Below are 22,297 nucleotides of genomic sequence, written 5' to 3'. Positions count from 1 at the left end.
TCCCAACAAGAAATACTGTCCTGTGCATTTAATCCCAACCCTGGCACAAAGAAACAAAGGCTCCACACTGCCCCACGTGAAAACCACGGTTGAGAACATCCCCAGAGCAGCAAAACCTTGCAGGCAGCAGCTGGAGCTGCGCGTGGATCGCGCTGCCGAGCGCCAAGGCAGTTCTAGGAACTGTGACTAACGGGGGAAAATTGAAGGGAATGCAGAGTTTTGGGCTAGAAAAGGACTGACAGTGAGAAGATAACCTTCATGCACATAAAAACAGGGAAGTGGGGAGAAGGGATAATCTGTATCCAGTTTTACAATAGGACAATTTGCAATTTGCTTAAATTGCCTTCACCTCCATTGCCTGGACAGATGAAAAGGTTTTCCTAACTGGAGTAATATCAGGGATGGGAATCTGGGATGTTTACTTTTTTGTAAAATTTCCAACATTTTTTTGGTTGAAATTTCCGACAAATGAAAAAAAAAAGAAGAAAACACTCAACAAAACCCACCAGGAATGACTTGGAATGATGCTGCCTGTAGCAGAGGGAGACAGCAAAGATGATCTCGTGATTTGCTATTTATAAATGAAGAATTCATGCAAGAAATGGGGGTTACTTATAGAGAAAGGGGGAAAAAAGGATTTGGAAGAGAAAAAAGACAGGGAGCTGAGAGAGAAGTAGCAAACAGATGGAAAGAAGGGAAGTCATCCATGTGAAAAGTTTGGCTAAAATATGGAAGAAATTATTCTGAAAGATGAGACTCAGAGATAGGAGAGAAGATGTATAGCTGCTCAAAGACGACAAGAATGAATACAAAACAAACGAATTCAGAGTTTCCAGGCAGCTGCAGTATTAATCTTGGCAAGAGACACTGGAATAGGGCAAAAATTAAATATCCTTGGATAGCAGGGAAAAACCAGACAGAATTTGTAGAAAACACTTCACTGAGAGGGAGACAGCAAGATAAAAAGAATTAGACCAAAGGTGACAAAATACCCATAAAACACTCTGGTTTAGCAGTCAGGGATTTGATGGTGAACAACAGGGAATTGGGAAGGTTGGGTTGGCAGTTTTGGGATGTGTGGCACGCTGGGTGGGAACATCCATCAGGGGAATGCTGCACAGTGTGGGACTGAGCAGGGACTGAGTCACTGAGCCTCTCTGCTGTGGGGCTTTAGCTCTGCAGAGAGGGACACGGCCCCACGGTGGAATGTTCTCCCTGCACAGCACAAGAGCTGCTCGTCCCCAGCTGCCAGGGAGGGGACTGCAGGAACCCACCCCCTGTCAGGGGCTGGGAGCTGAGCCCAGCCCAGAAGCTGAGCAAGGTCAGGGCTGGTAAATTCATGATAAACTTGGATTTAAATGGGAGATCATGGAGGAAAGTGGTGGCACATCAACAGCTGTGAATTATTCTACTTGCAGAGCTCACCTGTGTGAGAGGCTGGGAGAGCTGGGAATGTTCCCTGGAGAGGAGAAGGCTCCAGGGAGAGCTCAGAGCCCCTGGCAGGGCCTGAAGGGGCTCCAGGAGAGCTGCAGAGGGACTGGGGACAAGGCATGGAGGGACAGGACACAGGGAATGGCTCCCACTGCCAGAGGGCAGGGATGGGTGGGAGATTGGGAACTGGGAATTGCTGGCTGGGCTGGAATTGCCAGAGCAGCTGTGGCTGCCCCTGGATCCCTGGCAGTGCCCAAGGCCAGGTTGGACACTGGGGCTTGGAGCAGCCTGGGACAGTGGAGATGTCCCTGCCATGGCAGGGATGGGATGGGATGAGCTTTAGGTCCCTTCCAACCCATCCCATTCCATGATTCCATGATTCTATGCACAGCTGGAATGTAGAGAGGTCTTGCCAAGTGTTGCTGGATGGAGGGCAGCTGCACCCTGGATCCTGCAGCACAGGAAGGCTCTGCTGGCTCCAGTGCCCATCACACAGCTCTGCTGCATCCTCGGGCATTCCTCATCCACATGGGTTTTAGTCAAGTTTATTCCTGCACATATTTTCACCTGCTCCACTGCTCTGAGTGGCCCCACCCTGCAGGAAGAGCCCAGGTCACTTGTCACAACACCCCAGGGAAGAGCTGTGAATCCTTTTGCTGTCCAAAAGGTGACTTCTTGGGGGAGAAATTCCTGAGTTTTGTTTGAAATGGGTTTATTCTGCATCACTTCAGAGCTGCACCACGGGGCTGGTGCTGTGTGGGAGCAGAGGGAGGAGAGAAGGGATGGCACTCACAGACACCCCAGTGTCACCAGAGGGTGGGACAGAGGCACATTTGAAGGACCAGACCTTCAAGGTGCAGCACTCCTGTGCAATCCCTCAGTTCCCACCATGGACATGGACATGATGGACATGGAGATGGGACCCCCAAACCTCTCCAGGCAGCTTGACCTGGGATTTTTAATACTACAAGGAAGATGTGGGATTTTTAACACTATAATTAACATTTGCAATTAAAAAATTAGATTATATTTAACAACAGGATTGGAGGAACACTTGAAGGATGAAGAGCAGGGTCATACCACTGCAGCCTCTGCTGGGACCACTCCTCAAATATTTCTTATTTCAACAACCTGAGCTGCCAAACAAGGAGAGAAATCCCTATGGGAATGATAACTGTCTGTCCCAATCCACAGCCAAGCAGCATCCCCAGTCCCTCTGCAGCTCTCCTGGAGCCCCTTCAGGCCCTGCCAGGGGCTCTGAGCTCTCCCTGGCGCCTCCTCCTCTCCAGGGGAACATTCCCAGCTCTCCCAGCCTCTCACACAGGTGAGGTCTGTGCTGACTTCCCAACATCCCCATGCTCCAACAGATCCCAGTCACTCACTCCAAACCACTCTCCTGAACCTCAGGAAGGTTCAGGCTGTGCTGATGAAAGGGATGGCTTCCCCAAAATGCAGGATCTTTCATCCTGTTTTATCCATATCTTCTATAGAAGTTTTTTATATGCTGTTTTATCCAGACTGCTTTTCACAGGACTCCTGGAAACCTGCAGTCTGACAGAAAGAATTTCAATTCCCCAAACTTGAAACTCAAGAAACTTGATTCCAAGCAGGAACAGCTATTTGGAAACATCACTGTTTCCACCAGCAGATTTTCCTGCTGGGCATGGAGCTGCCAACTGCTAACCACTGATGGTCCTCATTATCTCTCTGCTGATACTGAACATTTCTGATGGTGGTGTGTGCCACGAGCTCCACAGCAAGGAGCACACCAGAGTTTGGAGTGAGTGGTCCAACACCAGGACAATTTCCCTGTAGATTTTCTCTTCTGCCCTGCCTGGGTCCTGTTTATGAGCAACCTCTCAACATGTAATTGGTAATTAAAAATATATAATTGGTATTGCCCAGAGAAGCTGTGACTGCCCCTGGATCCCTGGAGTGTCCAAGACCAGGTTGGATGGGGCTTGGAGCAGCCTGGGATGGTGGAAGGTGTCCCTGCCATGGCAGGGGTGGATTAGGATCATCCTTAAGGTCCCTTCCAACCCCAACTATTCAGGGATTCTGGGATTCCTCTCTCTTGGCAGGTTCTTTTCCTCCCTCCTTGCCTCACCTACCCAGAGTTATACAGCTCAGTCTTTCATCTTCACTGTTGCTATTTTTCTTGATGTATTTTGCCAAATGATGTGTTCTCCTAACTCACCCCAGGTGTCACACTCTACATTACTTTCCAACTAAAATGTGTGACTTTGCAGCTTCTTCCCTACTTGTAGCACTTCCTTCCCCCATCACAACTCCTTCTGTTGACTTTCCCCATCCCAAAAACTCTGTTTGAAGTGAAAACTTGTACTACCTGGGTCTTGCTCTGGATCCACACATTTCTTAAGAAGAACAGTGGATTATAAATTAATTATAAGGATGCAAAGTAAAATCTGATCCCATTTCAACATCAGGTGGATGCAACTAAAATTCTTGGCACTCTGGATTCAAAGTCCACACTGCATCTGCTTTGCTCTGTGTGGGGTTGAGCAGCTTTGAGGCTGTGGCAGCACCATGTGAGACATGGAAGGGCACACACAGGCCATGTCCAGCCTTTAATGGCTCTGGAACTCTGGAACCTCAGGAAATAGGCCCCAGAAACAATCCCGAACCCAACCAGGCTGCACAGCACGAGGCATGGAAGGTGTGGGTGCTAATGAGAAGTTATTTTCATATTTCTTCAACCCCAGGTGCTGCCAACAGTTCAAGCCCAGCAGGCTTAGTTTAAATCAGCTTAGTTTAAATCAGCCTCAGGCTCAGTTTAAAGCAGCCTCAGGCTGGTTCTTCTGCACAGCTCGTGTCAGCCTTGGGGCATTCATTGAATGGGACAAGAGGATGCCTTGCTCAGTCCCCAGAGGCCCTGGGCTGACAGGGCAGCTCTGCTGTGCTGCTCTCAGAGGGGCCAGACCCCCCTGGGCCCCTGACTCTGCTCCTGGTGGAAAATCCCCTTCCTGAGCTGGCTGAAGCAGGGGACTCAGCACACACCTCATGAAGCAGACCTGGCTCGGGATGCACTGAGCACACCTCACACCTCTGCAGGACTCTGCCTCCTGCAGCTCCTGTCCAGTTTTACATCCAACTTGAAATAGGTAACTGCCTATTTCTGGGATCTCAAATGGAAAATGCAATCATTGCACCACAAAAACCCCAAAAATCCCAGCAGTGAGATTCTTCTGTAACCTTGCAGAAGGTTCTGAACACGACTGAGGGCATTAGTTATCATGACAGCAGTACTTAAAACAGACATTAGCATATTTAAAAATACTTTTAATGATATTCTCCCAGGGAGAAAGTTCCGCGGCTGAAAACTCCACTGGCAAATAGTTCCCTCTTTGTGTTGAGTCTCCTCTAGATTCATCTGCTAAACCCATAGAAGGAAGAGGCTTTAGTGTTTCAGACAGTTCTGGCTGCTGTGCTGCTGAGTACAGTTGGATTAGTTTCTGAAATAGAATTGGCTCCCAAATTATTTGAAGCATTTGTGCTCAGGGAATGCTGGGAAATGTCATTAGCGTGCCATAATACTTTTGCCTAATGCTCTCCAAAGTCTATGCCAAAAAAAAAAAGAAAAAGAAAAAAAGGGAAAAACACTATTTTGACTCCAAGTGACTGTGGGAGCAGACCTAGAGAACTGCCCCAAATTTAAATAAATTACTGACAGAACCTTCCAAGCTGAGATTGTGTTTTCTTTGTCTGGAGAAGAGACAAAGGTAAGAGCTGATGAAATAAAACACAGATCCATGTTGGGATCTGTTTCCAGCTCTCTTTGGGTACTCACTCACTACCTGCAGGGGATGAGGGAGGAACAGGAATAAAGCAGGACTCACCCTGCCATGCCAGGGGTATCCTAAATCTCCTCAAATCCTGCCATTTTACTGAGTGCAGTGCCTTCAGCCTTCATTCAACACATTCCTCACCTCCTCTGGAGCACTCTCTGCTTCAGAGCCTTTTGTCTTCTGCTCCCAATTCCCCTGTCTATGCATTAATCCAGTGTTGAGCTTGGAGCTCTTATTTTTCCATCAGCTAATTAATTGCCATTGATGAGCCTTCTCCTCCTCCTCTCCAGAAGATGCTGTATGTAACTCCCAAGCCTATTTCTCCACTTTCTAATTTAGGAAATTTATTATTACTTTTATTCCAGCTGTGCCCTACTGTGTGAAAGGAACTTGTGCTGGTGTTTGGAGGGGCTGCCCTTCCCAGGGAACCACCACAGGGAATTCCAACAGCTCCTGACCTGGTCCAGGAACTGACAGTGCCCTGCAATTTAGTGTCTTCAAAAACTACTCAAAACCCTTAAAATTAGTCAGAAAATTGAAGTGTGTAGCAGCCAATTAATAATTTCTTTAAAAATCTAGAGTATTTTGAACACGAGAACTGAAAAAGGAGTAAGTAAATAAATAAATGCTGTGAATCCTCCTTAAAAACCAAGCACCCAGCAAGATCCCTGCCAGGAGGCTGTGGGTGTACATGAGATGGATGGAGATCAGGTTGGCAATGTTTAAAAGAAGATGAATTAAAAAAAAAACAAAAAAAAACAAACCAAAACAAACCAGAAAAAATGGCTTCCCTGTGGTGATCAGACCAATATAATTAAACACAAGACATGGTCATCAGTGCTAATTAAAACTGGGGCCAGAATCTTGCATTTATCACTGCAGTGCTGAAGCAGCACCAAGGAAAGGCAGAACCTGCTCCTCCCTCAGTCCCATCGACACAAGATTCGGCCTCTGCTTCACTTCAGCTTCCAAAACAGTTCCTCAAATTCAGAACAAAAGCAGATACACTTCATTTGGATTGCTGCAGTGACACAGAGCTGGCTCACCAAGGTAGCAGGGGGTTATTATTGTCCTTTTTCTGTCACTAAAGCATTGCTGTGCCTCACCACAGCCCTGCTGTGGAGAGTGGTTTGCTCTCCACAGCCCCACTGCCCCAAACTCTGGATGTGAGGGATCCTCCTGTGTCCCACTGCCTAATTAACCCTATCACTGAAGGGTTAATTAACCCAGGCCTGCTCTGCCAAGGGGGCTGAGCAGTCACAGTCACCCAAAGGCAGTGGTTTTCACTCCTCCCCTGAGTGTCCCCAAGCTTTTTCTACCTTCAGCCTTCAAACCCATTTCTTTTTCTGCACAGAACCAACCAGAAATAAAAATTAACCATCCCTCACCCCTTCAGCCCCAGATGGTCTTTAAGTTCTCTTCCAACTCGAATCATTCTGGGATTTTGTGACCCTTCCAGCATAAACCATGCTAGGATTCTACGACTTCCACTCAGGACACAATTTCAGATTTCAGCTCTCTGTGCAGAACTCAGATTAAACTCCAGCTCAGGAACTCTCCTGGGCAGCAAGGGAGACCCCCTGGGTCTCCTGCTTTTAGGAGGAGTGGCAGAAGCTCCATGGACAGCAGGAGCCACCCCCTCCCTCAGCACAGCTGAGAGAAAAGATGACACATTCAAACACAGGGCTCTGGTTTTCCCAGTGCACCTTTGGTGGGAGTTGGGATCACTGCCTGATCCCTTCCCCCTTCAACTCCCACAGCCCTCCAGCTCCTCACTGGCTCAGAGCTCACCATTTACCATCTGTCCCTGATCTCCTCTTTGTACTAATAACACGCTGTAATTGCAACATCTCCTCATGCAGCAATTGATCAGGCAGATAAGAACAAACAAGGAAATAGTGAGCCTGACACAGCCAAGAGCAGTGGTACATCCTGCAGGGCTTCCTGTCATCTAACCACTGAAACTACAAAAAAAACCCCAACCCCAAACATTTCTTTTGTCTAGAACTTCACAGTGGGTGAAAATAAACACATGGAAAAAATGAAAATGTGATTCAAAAATACAGGAAAGAATGTAAAACTTACCAGGCTCTAACTTGATTATTTTTACAGCAGCCAGTTCTCCTGTATGAAGATTTCTAGCCTGAAATGAGACAGTTAAGATATATTTAGATATAGTTAAGATGGATATTTAGATATAGTTAGGATAGTTAAGATATATTTAATCATAAATCAAAGGCACCTCACAGTCTTACAGATTGTGCAAAAATAAGATGTTGTCTGATACAAATACAATGCAAAGCTGAGACCAACGTGGGTGAGGATAATTTGTGTTTGGAATTAGCACAGCACCAGTCTGGTTGGAATAGTGAAATGTTCCTGACAGATCTTTCACAGATTTTAAAACATCAAACCACAGAACCACTGAGGCTGGAAAAGCCCTCCAAGGTCATCCCATCTGTGAGTGTCACCACCCTGACACCCAGCCCAGAGCACTGAGAGCCACATCCAGTCATTCCCTGGCCACCTCCAGGGGTGGGGACTCCAAACCTCCCTGGGCAGCCCCTTCCAACCCCTGACCACCCTTTTGAGGAAGAAATTCCTCCTCATGTCCAACCTGAACCTGGAAATGAGAGTTCACCCCTCTCAAACACCATTTTTAAGGGAAGCTTCTGGCACTCAAGGATGCACCAGGGGCTCACCCATCTCACGGTGCTGAACCTCAGAGTGCCCCAAAAGTGGAACTGAGAGGGGCAGGAGTGGCACTGCAGAGGCACCAGGGATGAGTCACAGCTCCCTGCAACAACTTCACTCTGCAAGCTCCTTCCTTGGTCCCACAATCCTCCTCCTCAGAGGCAGCAGCTCCAATTAAGCCTTTACAGAACTGTCCTCTCTGGATGTGCTCCAAATTTCAACTGAGTGCTGGAAAAAGATGTCACAGGAACCTCAGATACAAAAAGTTTTAAGAGGGGATTTTGTGAAAATTTTCAAGTAACTAAATCACTCAGGCACCATCACCAGAGCTAAACCGTTATTCAGGACACAAAACATGATTCAATCAGGCTGAGCATCCAGGGGTTACAGGAGTTATGTCCCAATTGTTTCATTCTTAGCCTAACAAATATGCAGTCTTCTGAACAGCTGAAATCTGGTGAAGAGGTTGGTTAGAGAAAATGGAGGGAAAACTGGGTTAAGTTAAATCAATTGGGACTTAAGATGAGGATGTAAAGGAAATTTGACCCCGTGAAGGGAGTCATTACAAAACACACTTCTCCTGTGCATGGAAAAGAAGTCTCAAAAACAGGAGAATCAAGAGCCTGAAGGATTAACCCCTGAATTTTATCAATACTTAGTCAAGCTTCAAAATAGGGAAAGGCTTTCCAGCCAGGAAAAAACCCAAACCAAACTGAACCAAACCGAACCGAACCGAACCGAACCGAACCAAACCAAACCAAACCAAACCAAACATTGGCCTTTCACAGTCCTGCAATGCTAAGACATGAGACGGGTTTCAAAATGCAGGCCAAGGACACAAATATGACTCAAACTGATCTCAGAGAGGACCTGAACAGCTCTACAAAGGACCCAAACATCTGCAGACCAAATCACTCAGAGTCATCTGCAAACCACAGAGGAAACATTCACCACTTCTGAAAGCACCTTCCCACCGAGGTGTTTTTGTTTAGACCACAGCAAAATCTTTAGTGTCCTTCAAAATCCAGAAGGAGCAGGTGGATCCCAGTGAGATAAAAGAATAAAGGATTAGGAGTGCTCTGGTCCTGCCAGACCAATGTGAAACAGGGATGCTCCCAGCAGGGACACACTGCCTCAGTGAAGCCAGGGATGCTCCACTGTCCACACTTTTACCAGGAGCAGCTCAGCTGCTCAGGTGAAGTCGCCTGCACCATTTCCAGAGTATCAGCTTCACTTCTGGAGTGGCAAAAGGATCGTATTCCTCACAAATATTCCTTTTCCACACAAGCAGTAAGTGCCACTGTCATGCTGAAGCCTGAAGGAATGGATGGAGTCTGCCAAAGGTCTGCTTGGCTGGGGAACTCTGCAGCTCCTGGCTCCCAGCTCTCACACACGACACAATTCCACTGAATCGTGTCCTGCTGCTTTCCAGTCTCACCACTAAGCTCATACATAATCTGTAGCTTGGACAGGGACTATTTTGGGTTTCAACCATCAAACTCTGCCTGCTGGAACACAGAAGTCCCCACTGGGTTGATATTTATGACCTAAACCTATCAAGCTGTCTGTGTTTTCTGGTCCCACAGCTTTCCTCTTGCACCAGACACATTCTTGAGTTGATGACACCAAGACCACACGTGATCATTAACTCCTGTCGTGCCAGAACCAAAGGCAAAATCCCAAGCATTCCCTGATCCTCAAAATCCTTGTGTGGGTGCTCCCAGACAAGGAATGGTTTTAGATCTCCAGTCTAGACATTGGCACTGTGAGCATGCAGCAAATCACCCAGAATGCTTCCCAAGGGACGTCACCCAAATGTCACCAGAGGCTTTTGTTCCCTGCTCTTGGCTTGCAGCAGCTTTGCCCAGGGACACGCAGCTCCACCTTCGCTCTGCCACCTGTCAGCTGAACACTCCATCAATAATGAATTACTGCTCTCATTAAAAATGCAACAAGGCCAGGGCTAAAAACTGGTTCTCCGTGTACACACCTAGATATGAGAAGTGTCAGATCAGGATTCCTCAGATCACTTTGGGATGTGTTAGTCAAAGAAATCCTCATTTCCCACGAGTCACTGCAGTTTGCATCATTCTATTTATTTTTTTTTTTTAAGAACTGTGCAGTTACCAAGGAAGTCCCAGACAGGAAGGCACCACGTCAGCATCACTGGCTTTGTGAATCAAACCTGTAATTTGACTAGAAATGATATCTGACAAAAATGTAAGTCCCTAATGTGAAAAATTAATTAATGATCTATCAGTCTGTCTTATTGATATAATTCTGCACTGCAGAGGGGGAACTACAGACTAAGAAATTACAGTTCTTCAACTCATGTTATTTACATTTCCTGAGCCCAGCAGCAAAATACCTCCCTCCTCCTCATCCCTTGAAATTTCCTCTGTATTTCAAGTCTCAATTTCAAATCAGCTGAAATTTTTGAAATTAGCCAGAGGCCAGGGAAGCTGTTATTTCATGCCAAGCAATCCAGACCTGTTCAGTATCTCGTGAGCTATTACTGACAAATAAAATAATAATTTATATGCATTTATCCCATAAAGATGACAAATATATAATGAATCTCAATGATGTATTTCACTTTTAAGGAAGATAAAATTTGTTAGATGTCTTATTGACTTTAATTTTTCTGGCCTTGATCCCTTCAATATATAAGAAAGTCTCCTAAGAATTCATTTGACACTAAAGGCTGAAAGACTCAGTGTTGGTTTCCACGTTTCCATCAGCAACGTGGTCCAGTTCCACAGGACAGAAGCAGATCCCAAATTCCCAAGATATTTGCTGTAAGACTTTCTCCAAGAGGAAGACAGAGCTTTTGACCCTTATTAGTATCAATCCTAATTTTATTTCATGGGATTCAAACCTGAAGATCATGTTCCCTATAGAATGAAAACTAAACTACAGGATTTTGGCAGAAGGATTGCAAAGCTCCAACACGAGCCACACAAGAATGGGATCAGAACAAGAATGTATTTGAATGAGATGAACCACAGCCCAATTTTAATTTGCTCAATGTCATTTACAGAGTTTATTTACTGAGAAAGAAGAGTTTGGCAGCAGCCTTTTGGTCACCTCTTCAGCTGTCCCAGATCCTGCCAGAGGATGAGTGACAGCATCCTACTGAGCACAGCTTTTCCAGAATATTTTAGCAGCTGAATACTAACACTGCAGAGCATCACATGGAATCTGTGCTCAAAATAAAACAAAAACACAAAGTACAAACACAAGTACTCTTTTTTATTTTTTTGGGATATCCCATTGCGTTGCTGTAGTGACTGAGCACATCCCACCCCACTGGGTCAGCGCTGTTAGTAGGAGTATTTTGGGGAGCTGGGAGAGTTTTGTAGTATTACACACCAAAAAAAACCATTGGATTTTCCCACTGAGACTTGACTTTCTTCCCAAAGAGCTGCTGTGGGACAATGGAACCTGAGGTGAGGCCCGTGGCAATCCCTGTGTGCGACGCTTCCCACCGCACACCCAAACACCACACCTGAGAGAACACAGTCTGGGCAGGACATTTTCTGCAGCCAGTGACCAGAAATAACACAGAGAACTGGTTTCAGAACCAGTTATGCACTCTGCACTTGTGTTTTGCTTGTTTTCAAGAGTGCAAGCCAAACACTTCCAGCCCAGGGGGTCCACAGTGCTGAGCCACGTGAGATGGTCAAAAATGGGGGAATCTTGGACACTGAATCTCTGCTCAGTGTCCTCTTCCTAACCACAGAGGAAGAGAAAGGGAAGATCATGCAGCAACATCCCTGTGTCAGGCTCCAAATTAGTATTTTCAATTTCCATGGTGAAATCCTCTCCCCGTGGTCACTGTCTCATCTCCAGCCTTGGATCAACAGCCCCATTCAGAGAGGAGCTGTTTGCTGGAGCGTGTCTTCATTAATTGAATGCTGATTGCAGCTCGTGGGGCAGCCCTCCCCTCCCTGCCCAGCTTATTCACCCCTTGCCAAGCTTCACTCACCCCTGACCACGAGGTTCGGCTGCCTCAAGTGCTGCCTGCTTGTTCCCAGCCACTGAATATCCCTTCAGAAGGTGCCTGACCTCGTGCCCTGGGAGTGAAACACAAGCTCCTCTGCTTTCCAGTTTCTGACCTCTGACACTTTATAATTCCCAACCTGCTCTGTGTGGTTTGGAAATTCCCATTATGCTGCGTTTTCCTTTCCATATCTCACAGCATTATCAAACAGAGCCTTGAATTCACCTTCCCACATCTCTGAATTCACATCTACCACTGTCAAGAGCTCTGAAGTGACCCAAAGAAATGTTTCTCATTTTATGGGCTGCCCTAAAGCCATGAAAACAGGGAGTTCTTGGCTGGACTCTAACAGAATTTGAATTATGTCCTAATGCAGAAGTTTAAATAAATGTTCCTAGTGTTTATTACAATCAATTATACAATTCTGCTTACACCTGTGATTTACATAAATCTGGCAGATCTTAAAAATGCTTTGTAACTAGAGCTGGAAAAAATAAGTATCAGCAACATACTCTTAATGACTGGGAAGGAGATGTTTGCTCTACCAAACACAATCTTTTTACCAGGTCAGTTTAACACCTCAAGTGTAGAGCTGAGGATTCTTAAAATGTCAGCTGAAGCCAGAAAATGACTCAGAAAGCCCAAATTAACAGCAGCAAGAGTTAATCTGCACTGTGTGAGCTTAAAGCTGCCTTCCTTCACAAGAGGAAATCACAGTTTTCTGCAGTGCTGTATATTCAGAAAGAACTTTTGTAAAAGAAACCAAATTCTCTGAAAGCTCTTAAAAGAAAAATCCTTGAAAACCTGCAGGTTAACCCAAGCAGAGAGGCCAGAGCCAAGCCAGATCTGCCCAGAGCAGATCCAAACCTTGGTGCCAGGGGGAACAACCACCTGCCCTGGCTCCAGCCCAGAAGAGCAGCTCCCATGAGTGTTTCCCAGTTTTGGAGTGAGTAGAGTGTGCTGGTTCCTCTCCCAAGACCAGCACACCCCAAAGCACCCTCAGAAGGCTCCCAGGAATGGATTCAATCCACAGATTCTACCCCCTGGATGCTGCCTGCACCCAACCCACACAGCTGCAGTTCTTGGTTTGGGGGTTGGACCCTCTTTTATATAAGACAAAATAAGCAAAGTCAAGCCAAAATTCCCCACAGCCCCATGCCAAGAAAACCCAAAGAGAGTGTGAGACTGGATAAATCCTTCCTGCTTGGTGCTGACAGTGTTTCTGTAACAGATACTGAACATATTCTTTCACCTCTGAAGGTCTGTGCAGGGATTAAAAATGTAACTGGAACAAAGAGGGAAAGCTTAAAAAAGCCCAAAAATTGGACAAATCTGGCAAATGTTAATGCCAGTCTTACTGGACAGGCTGAACCAATGTCATAGAATCTCAAAATCCCAGAATGGTTTGAGTTGGAAAAGACCTTAAAGATTGTTCAGTTCCAGCCCTGCCATGGCCAGGAACACTTTCCACCACCCAAGGTTGCTCCAAGCCCATCCAGCCTGGCCTTGGACACTTCCAGGCCTCCAGGGCAGCCACAGCTGCTCTGGAAGAACTGTTCCAGAGCCTCCCAGGGAACAATTCCCAGTTCCCAATCTCCCACCCAGCCCTGCCCTCTGGCAGTGGGAAGCCATTCCCTGTGTCCTGTGAGAACTGTTCCAGAGAACAATTCCCAATTCCCAATCTCCCACCCAGCCCTGCCCTCTGGCAGTGGGAAGCCATTCCCTGTGTCCTGTCACTCCAGGCCCTCACCCAAAGTCCCTCCATCCTTTTTGTTGGCTCCTTCAGGTCCTGAAAGGCCACAATGAAGTCACCCAAAGCTTCTCTCTTCCAGGCTGAAGAACCCCAAATCTCTGAGCCTGTCCTGACAGAGCTGAGCTGTCCCTCCCCATGGGGACTCCCCACTCACACCTGAGGCACATGTCTGGCTGCTCTTTGCTGCTGGAAAAAAGAAACCTGAACACCATTCTTGATTTTCAGGGCTGTTTGTCTTTTAGGAAGCAGAAAGATCCAGAGGCAATTGTTCCCCCTGAAATCTTCCAGCTGGATTTTTGGAGGTGGAGAGCAGTACCAGACTCCTTTATAATGGAAGGCACAGAGGCTTTATAGATTCAAGACACTAAAAAAGAATGGTCTCTTACAACCAGCAGTCACTGCTTTTTGGGATAAAACCAAAATGAAGATTTCCATGCTAATTTTACTAGTTTATCCTGTAGTTGCAACAGAGCCATCACTTTGGATGTCTGAGCTGAATACTGCACAAGGACAAATATTGATTTTGTGGGTGCTCTCCAGATGGATACTGCCAGTCCTCATCCCTCAGAACAAGCAGCAGCACGAGGCTGGATGAAGAATTCCCAGCTGTCACTCCCTATTTCCACATTTCCACACTTCCTGTTGGAAGGACAGAACCCAGAATGTGCACAAGTGCCAGGATTTCAGTAAATTCCACATTAAAACCTGAATCCCTGATCCACCACTGACCACAGCTAAAATGCAAATAAAGGCTTAAATGTATTTACTTTAGCTGGCAGTTGGTGAAATTGAGATAGTTTATCTCTGGCAGGGAAAATTGGGAGGAGGAGAACCTACCTTTCACTGAGAGACTTCTGACACTTTCTTACTCAAGGCCAATTAACTCAAGCAGTAAGGGATTAACAGCTCCTTAATGATGTGAGGCCAACTCCCTTTATTCTCCAGAAAATCACACCGTGCATTTGTATAAGCACAGGGGTTTTGTAGGGCTCAGTGCCACTAAAAACATTTAATTCTCATCCCTGGTAATAATTACTGAAGGACAAAGACCTGGGCAATAAAGATAACAATAATAAAGCAAAGATCAATGCACAACTTAACATTTATTTAGAGGGAAAAAAAAAACAAACCAAAAAACAAAAGTCAGCTCTGTGCTTCCCAGCAGAGGTTGGTTATTCTGCTATGAAATTTTCTTGGCAGATCCTCCTTTGCAAAATATTTGGCACCATCCTTCTAAAACTGAAAAGCTAAAGCTAGAAACAGACCCTGACCACAAAAGTATTATTTAGCAACTAATGCAGCACAAAAGACACAAACAAATACCACATGAGGAAAAAAAAATTAAAAGGCCCCAATTTTGACTCAGCTGGAGAAGAAAACAAACCAGAAAAGAACCTTTTCAAGTTACAACTGTGTGCATTACAGTGGCTTGAAAAGCTACTAGAAATAACTCGCTTTCCTGGAGAATAAGAAACATTTTTGAACATAAGATGATGAAAATCAAAGAATGCCCATGCAGCTGCTGATATACTCAAAAATGAACAGATGCCCAACAGCTTTACAGGCCAGGGTATAAAATAGGGAAAAGAGATTTTAAAAAAAGAAAATATCCCTTCAAATACATTAAACTACAAAGCAAGATGGATTTTAAAAGGATTTTTTCACCAGAAGATAGAGAGAATAAATGTAAAACAATTTCATTGTATTCCTACGTTGAATGCCTAGACCATGACAAAAAACCCCTCACAGTATTATGGAGTATTACAAACCCAAGTAACATTAAAAGATTATACATTTCATCAGCTGCAGGGCGATTTATTTATTCCTTAGAGATGAAAGAACTAAGAGATGTGACAACCAAAATATTTGAAAGAAAATATCTATGTGTCTTCTTTCACTGACAAAAAAAAAATATATTAAAAAAAACCCCAAACAAACAAAAAAAAAATCTGACTTTCCAGGCAGAGAGAAAAATTTCTGAAGGAAAATACGGGTTGCTTTTTTATAATAAAAAATGAAAGAATTTCAGACCATAATTTATTTCTTCACCCCAGAAAAAGGTATTTTTTACTGCTCTGTAGTATCAGCTAACACACCGTGAGATGTGTCTCCTCAGAAAGGCAAAACTGAGAAGCCACCACTGGCATTTTAAAGGGAAAAAAAAAGGAATTTTGAGATTGCAACTGTTATCTCAAACCCTCCAAACCAAAGATAAAAATCCACATCAACTCCTTTTCCTTATCATAATTTATCCAACAGAATCTCGAGAGATTCAGGTGGAAACTATAAATTTAAGTAGAAAAATCTACCTTCAACAAAATTGATCAGTAATCACCTCCTTAAAATTTTACTTCCTCAGAGATGAGCTCACAATTAGGAAATTAAAAATTAAAATTAAATTTAAATTAAATAATTAATTAAATTAATTAAAAATTAAAACGAACAAGCCACAAATTTGCCTTGATGAAGAGAACAGGTCAGTGTTTTGCTCTTTATTGTTAAATAAACCAGTGACCAGAACAGAATTAATAAAGAAGTTGTGTAATTGAAGAAGTTAAAGGAAAATTAGCTACAAATAGGAGTTGGAAGATTCTTTTTCTGTTCTGCAGTTAGCTCTGGTTTGCACCTGGACTGTATCAATTGTCACCTTCTTGGGCTGGGAGATGGGTAAGATCTGATGCTTCTTTCTGATCCTGGGACAGCTGTTCCTACTAAAATAAACCCAGCATTTATTTAGTCTCCATTTTGTGGTGATGAAATAGTGATCAGCACTATTCCTAATTCAGAAGAAAAAATCAGAACCTGGAATTCTGTTGGAATAAACAGAAATGACATTTCAGTAGGTTTTTTAGCGAGGAAAAAGTGAAGTTCTAAATGTGCTGGTACATGAGAAAGGTTACAGATAAAAGATGTTTTGCACTTGTGCTGATGAAGCAGAGAGGAAATATGCTGCCATTTCATTACAGATGATAACTGAAAATCGTGCAAGTTATCTCATCCTCTCACTTTATTTTTAGCCAGAACAGAGGAAAAAAACTGGTCTGATTTTTTATTATTATTGTTTTCTTAATTTTAACCAATTAACTCATGTAAATGACGTCACCTGGAAACAAGACTCTTTCAAGACGTCACATGAAAATTAGAATATTTTTCTGCAAGTTCATCTGCAGTGATGGAGCACCAGTTTCACTTCAGTCACCTGACTTCAAGCACTTGGGCAGAGACTTCCTCACTTTACTCTGAAAGATGAACCACAACCGTGCTGCTCAAGTAATATGGGTTATTAAATAATTAGAATATTCTGGTAAATTTGGCCTGATGATTTAAGCGGAATTTTAAAAGAATTTTTTAATTTTTAAATTTGAACACGCTTCAGAACATTTTCCATCTTGCCTCATTTCTCTTGTCTATACAGAATTTTTTTTTATTGTGTTTCTATAGGGTTTTAAATTCACATTCCCTGGGTATGGGGATTTTTGGAAGAGTTTTGAAGGAGTCAGAGATGGGATTTCAGAGTTGTTTTTGATGATGTGGTTTATTTTCTTATTTTCTACAAAGGTAGAAAGGGTGAATTTGGTTTACATCTTTAGACTATGGTTTAGAAGGTTATAAGATTCCTAGTTATACATTTTTTAAAGGATTTATTGATTAATAAAACACTGGTAATAAGGATAATTATGGTTTTGATTTAATCTTTAAGTATTTAGTTTTATGGATTTATGTTGTGGAAGTTTTCTTAGTTATTCATGTTATGACACAAACTTATAGTACTGTATTCTAAACTCCTTGTTTGCCTTTCTAAATACTTTTATTTTTTTATATATCTTTGACTCTAAAATGTTAAACTTTACTTAATTTAACATATCTCTGTTTTAAACTATAAATCTGTATTCTCGCTTTTAGTACTTCAGTTTGGAAGTTTTCTAAGATCAAATCTTGTCTTTAATTCAAAGTTTTGGTTTAAAGGCCCAAATTCCAACCCCTGGGGAGCCCTCAAGGCCATCCCTCCATGCCAGGCTCTCCCCCTGCTCCCATCCCCAAGGAATTCAATCCCCTCCTGTTGGAATGGAATCCTCTCCTAAAACTCCTCAGAATTTTAGATTTTCTGTGCTGACAGGCACTGACCCCCAACAGAACACTGAGACCATAGAAAAATCTTCCAAAATTGAATGATGGAACTGGGATTATGGGTGTGTAGTTTGAATAAAAATACAACAATAATAATAAAATAAATACAATATGACATAAAATAAACAAAAATAAAATGTATAAATGAATAAAAATAATATTAAAAATATTATTTTTAAAATAAAAAGAGTTTAATGTTTTAGCAGATAGTAATAGATATAAAAGAAGATAGAAGTTTTATCTCTCCCTGCAGCAGCTGTGTGCATTCTCCACGGACCAGCCTTCCCCAGGCAGACACCACGAAGGAATGTGGAGGAGAGAGCCAGAGGAAATCGTGGTACAGCTCTGCACAGCCTGGCTGCCTCCCTGCTCCCAAAATTCTGCCTCAGCTCTGCTCGAGGAAGCACAGCAAAGCTCCCAGGGAAAGTTACGGAAGAAGTCAAGGAATGGTTTGGGCTGGATCAGCCAAACAGCACCTCGTGCTGGGAGCAGGGACACTGCCACGGCTCCAAGCTCTGCCCCGAACAGCTCCAGGGATGGGGAATTTCACAGGATGCTCTCGTGGAGCAAAGCCATGTCCTCCTCCTCCTCCTCCTCCATCCCTCCTGCAGCCAGCACAGTCCATCTGCACTCGAGACATCCCACTGCAGGATTTGCACAAACCTCAACACCCACGGAATGAGAAAAAGGAAAAATCCATGGTCATGTGCCCTGGACAGGCTTGATGGATCATGGAACCAAAAATTCAGATCTCCTTATCCATCTCCTCATCCTATCCTTATCCAGAAATCCCTTTGTCCTCTTTGATACTGTGAGCCAAATTTAAAAACAAGACTCTCAGAACAGGAACTGTTTGGCAGAGTTTAGAAGGCTCTGTGTTAATCCAGAAGTTATTCCTACCTCTTCACAATTAACCAAGAAGCAATGGAACAGAGCTCAACCAGTGCTTTAAATTTAATCACACACATGCCTGAGAAAACAAAATGGTTTTATCAGAAACTGCTCATCCTGGGGACTGTCTGGGGTCTGGGCTGTGAATATTTACAAGGAACACATCAAATACTCTTCCTTTACTCACTGCAGACCAAATGCTTCAAAATTTCAGCTGCTCTTGTTTCCCAGCCCCTCATAAATAAAACACAAATACCTGAAGCTGTTCCACCACTGAGAGCAATGGGCACCCTTCAGGCACTGCTTCCTGGCAAATTTTAATTATTTTAGTTTTACCAAGAGAAAATACATCCATAAAAGATGGTATGGCCCCACCTTGATTCTTTTTACCTACCATGTTTACATCTCTGTGCCTGTACAAGAGACTTTACCATTTATCCTCCCTTGGGATTAATGACTAAATCCCCCAAACATTTTTGGGAGCCTGGTGTTTATAATTTGACTCTGGTCGTGCGTGTCTGTACATTAAACAGCAAGTTAAGGCACACAGAACTCAATTCTTTATGGCTTCAACAGCAGTGATCAGCAAAGAATCACCCACACAGCTGAGAACAGGACAAAAATACAGCTTTTTGGGGTGGATCCTCACAAATACAGCTTTTTGGGGTGGACCACCCCCTCAAATGTAAGAAATTGTGCCTTTAATGCTGCACAACACAAAGCTACTCAAAAAAACCCCTTAAGAATGATTTCTTATCAACAAGACAAGAGAGTCCCCCTGCAATAACCCCTTCACTCAGAAGGAAAACAGCACTTGCCTTTCTGGAACATCTCAAAATTCACATTTCAAACACCCTACAAATCCAGCTTTTTCCCACTGAGCTGAAAATATGGTTCATTCAGCTTTCTTTTTTCAGACGTTCTTTCTCCAGCCAAATCTTCCTCATCTCTATGAAAACATGAACCTCCTAGACACAATATTCATGCAGAAGACACAAAAATACACTTGGGGGAGGAGTAATCCCAACGTGCCAAGATATTAAAGATGCCATTTTGAAGGATCAGTAAATGCTGCAGTTTTGGACACCAGGACTGTTTGCTCTGAGGGTAGCCATGACTGTATTTGTAGAATCTTTTTGCTATCATTAGGAGAATAAAGTCAGTGGAAACACACAGAGCAAGACACGGGAGAAGGGATTAGGGAAAAGTACTGGAAGAGGACAATCCTGGAAACAATTCTGTTGCTCACCCTCCATGTGTTCTTTCATTCAAGAGCTTCAAACACATGGTCAAGCTGCAGCTTCTCCTCACACAGTTTTCCATCCATCACTTTCCAAAAGGTAAATTTTGGCTGAGGAGGATCTTGCAGACACTATCACTGTGCTGATGAAATTAATCACTCCAGCACTTGGGTGAAAGAATTTAGAAAGCTGAAGAGCAGAACAGAAACCTCTCTGTGCCAAACTCACAAATTTTTGTCCATCAAGTAAGGAAGAGTTTATCCAGCCTCCATATGTGATTTTTTTATTGGAAATCCAGAATGGATTAGGGAGCAGCACAACTCCCCAAATCAAAGGTGGCTGTGTCCACCAAGCCTTGCTGAGTCTTTTACTGCTAGAAATCCTTCAGAAACTGGGAAAGAACTCTTCTGGATTCTTTGGAAAATTAAAATCTGAAAACCTAATGAAATGGCAAAATATAAGGAAGTCACAGAATCCCAGAATGGTTTGGGATGGAAGGGAATTTAACAACCAACTCATTCCACTCCCTGCCATGGAAGGGACACCTTCCACCATCCCAGGCTGCTCCAAACCCTGTCCAGCCTGGCCTTGGGCACTTCCAGGGATCCAGGGGCAGCCACAGCTGCTCTGGGCACCCTGTGCCAGGGCCTCCCCACCCTTCCAGCCAGGAATTTAATCCTAATATCCCATCTAACCCTGCCCTCTGTCAGTGTGAAGCCATTCCCTTTTATCTTGTCACTCCACAACCTTGTGAAAAGCCTTGGCAACCTCAACCACCAGGCATGGAGATTGCCTTGAGCTGAAGAACAACTTCATGAATATGGAGATGTCCCTCTGAGCTGGAATCACCTTGGGCTGATGCTGCCTCCTCTCCTCTTCACTCCCAGCTGCAAGCAAGCAGCAGGTGCCAAACACAGCTAAAGGTAGCAGGGAAGGTTGTTTTTCCAGCTGGAATGAGCAGGGACAGCTGCTGGTGTCAGCAGAACGCGCTGCCAAACTCCGTCACGGCCTTGCTGACAGGAAGAGCTGCTCCCTCTGACAGGGATGATCTGTGAGCTTCCACCACGCACCTCTGTGACACAACTGGGGCTCAGCCACTCATCCCAGAAATCCTGGAGGCTTTCCAGGTTATCCAAATGCTGGCGATGAAAATGACCGCTGCATCTTCCGGAGACAGAGAGGAAGGAGATCCTGGCAGGCAAATGCTCTCAGCTTTGATCTGTTCTTCCCTCTCAGGTCTCTGCTCCTGGGGGGTGAGTGCTGTGTGACCTGCACTGTTTGCTTCCTCTTCATGGATATCTCACATTGAGAAGAAATTAGATTTTATTCACACAATTCACAGAATCCCTGGGTTGGGAGGGACCTTTGAGATCATGGAGTCCAACCCAGCCCCAACAGCTCAACCCAACCCTGGCCCCCAGTGCCACATCCAGGCTTTGTTAAACACACCCAGGGGTGGGGACTGCACCACCTCCTCTATTTTAAAGATTTTGGAGAGTGCCTGGCTCCTCAAAGTAAGAGACAGGGAGAAATAACCATAGGGGAAACACTGCTCCCACCATGTAACTTCCCATTAACACCAAGCATTCCTGAATGGCTTGGGCTGGAAGGAACATTAAAAATCATCCAGTTCCACCCTTTCCATGGGCAGGGACACCTTCCACTGTCCCAGGCTGCTGCAAACCTGTCTAGCCTGGCCTTGGACACTTCCAGGGGCAGCCACAGCTTCTCTGGGCACCCTGTGCCAGGGCCTCACCACCCCACAGCCAAGAATTCCTTCTGTATATCCAACCTTAATTTCCCTTCTTTCACTCTGAACCCATTATTCCTTGTCCTGTCACTACAGCTCCTGATAAACAGAAACATGAGTGACAGGATATAATATTTAAAGCAAAACAGCTTGGAACATCCCACATCAAAGACCAAATCCTTAATAAGAAAAACTATTACAAACATTTCAAATGGAAACCCAAAAGTTTCACCTTCCACTGCTAAATATCCTCACAGAGGGGGTCAACAAGCCACAGAGCATCTTAGTTCTCAAAGCAGAAATCCTACTGACTGCATCCCAAAAGAAAAGCATGCCATTTCCCAGAAGAGGAGCTCCACAGCAGTAAGAAAAAACTTAGAAGGCCTGGTTTGATGTCATTCCAAACACCATTCCTATGGAAAAAAGAGCACACAGAGTTCAGGCATGGCTACAGCAAACACTGCTGACCAGAGGGCTTTGATCTGCAGGGGAAGAGTGGAATCCCCCACATGACAGATGTTTTATGGTCATTTATATGTGGAAGCAAGAGATATTCACCAGGGACAGAAGTGCTGAGTCAGGGATGGCCAAATCCAATCG

At 44.3% G+C, this 22,297-nt stretch overlaps 1 protein-coding gene across 1 annotated transcript in view; it reads right to left on the bottom strand.

Annotated features, from left to right (window-relative positions):
- Nucleotides 1–22,297, bottom strand: part of MAP4K5 (mitogen-activated protein kinase kinase kinase kinase 5) — a 63,405-nt gene that overhangs the window by 35,826 nt on the left and 5,282 nt on the right. The window contains exon 3 of the mRNA XM_039698084.1: nucleotides 7,323–7,380. Within this exon, the coding sequence (XP_039554018.1) occupies nucleotides 7,323–7,380 (58 nt within the window). The remainder of the gene's footprint in view (nucleotides 1–7,322; nucleotides 7,381–22,297) is intronic.

The sequence above is a fragment of the Passer montanus genome, unplaced genomic scaffold (genome assembly GCF_014805655.1).
Source record: "Passer montanus isolate IOZ18808 unplaced genomic scaffold, ASM1480565v1 scaffold120, whole genome shotgun sequence".
Taxonomy (NCBI): Eukaryota; Metazoa; Chordata; class Aves; order Passeriformes; family Passeridae; genus Passer; species Passer montanus.
This window is presented reverse-complemented; position numbering and strand designations above follow the sequence as displayed.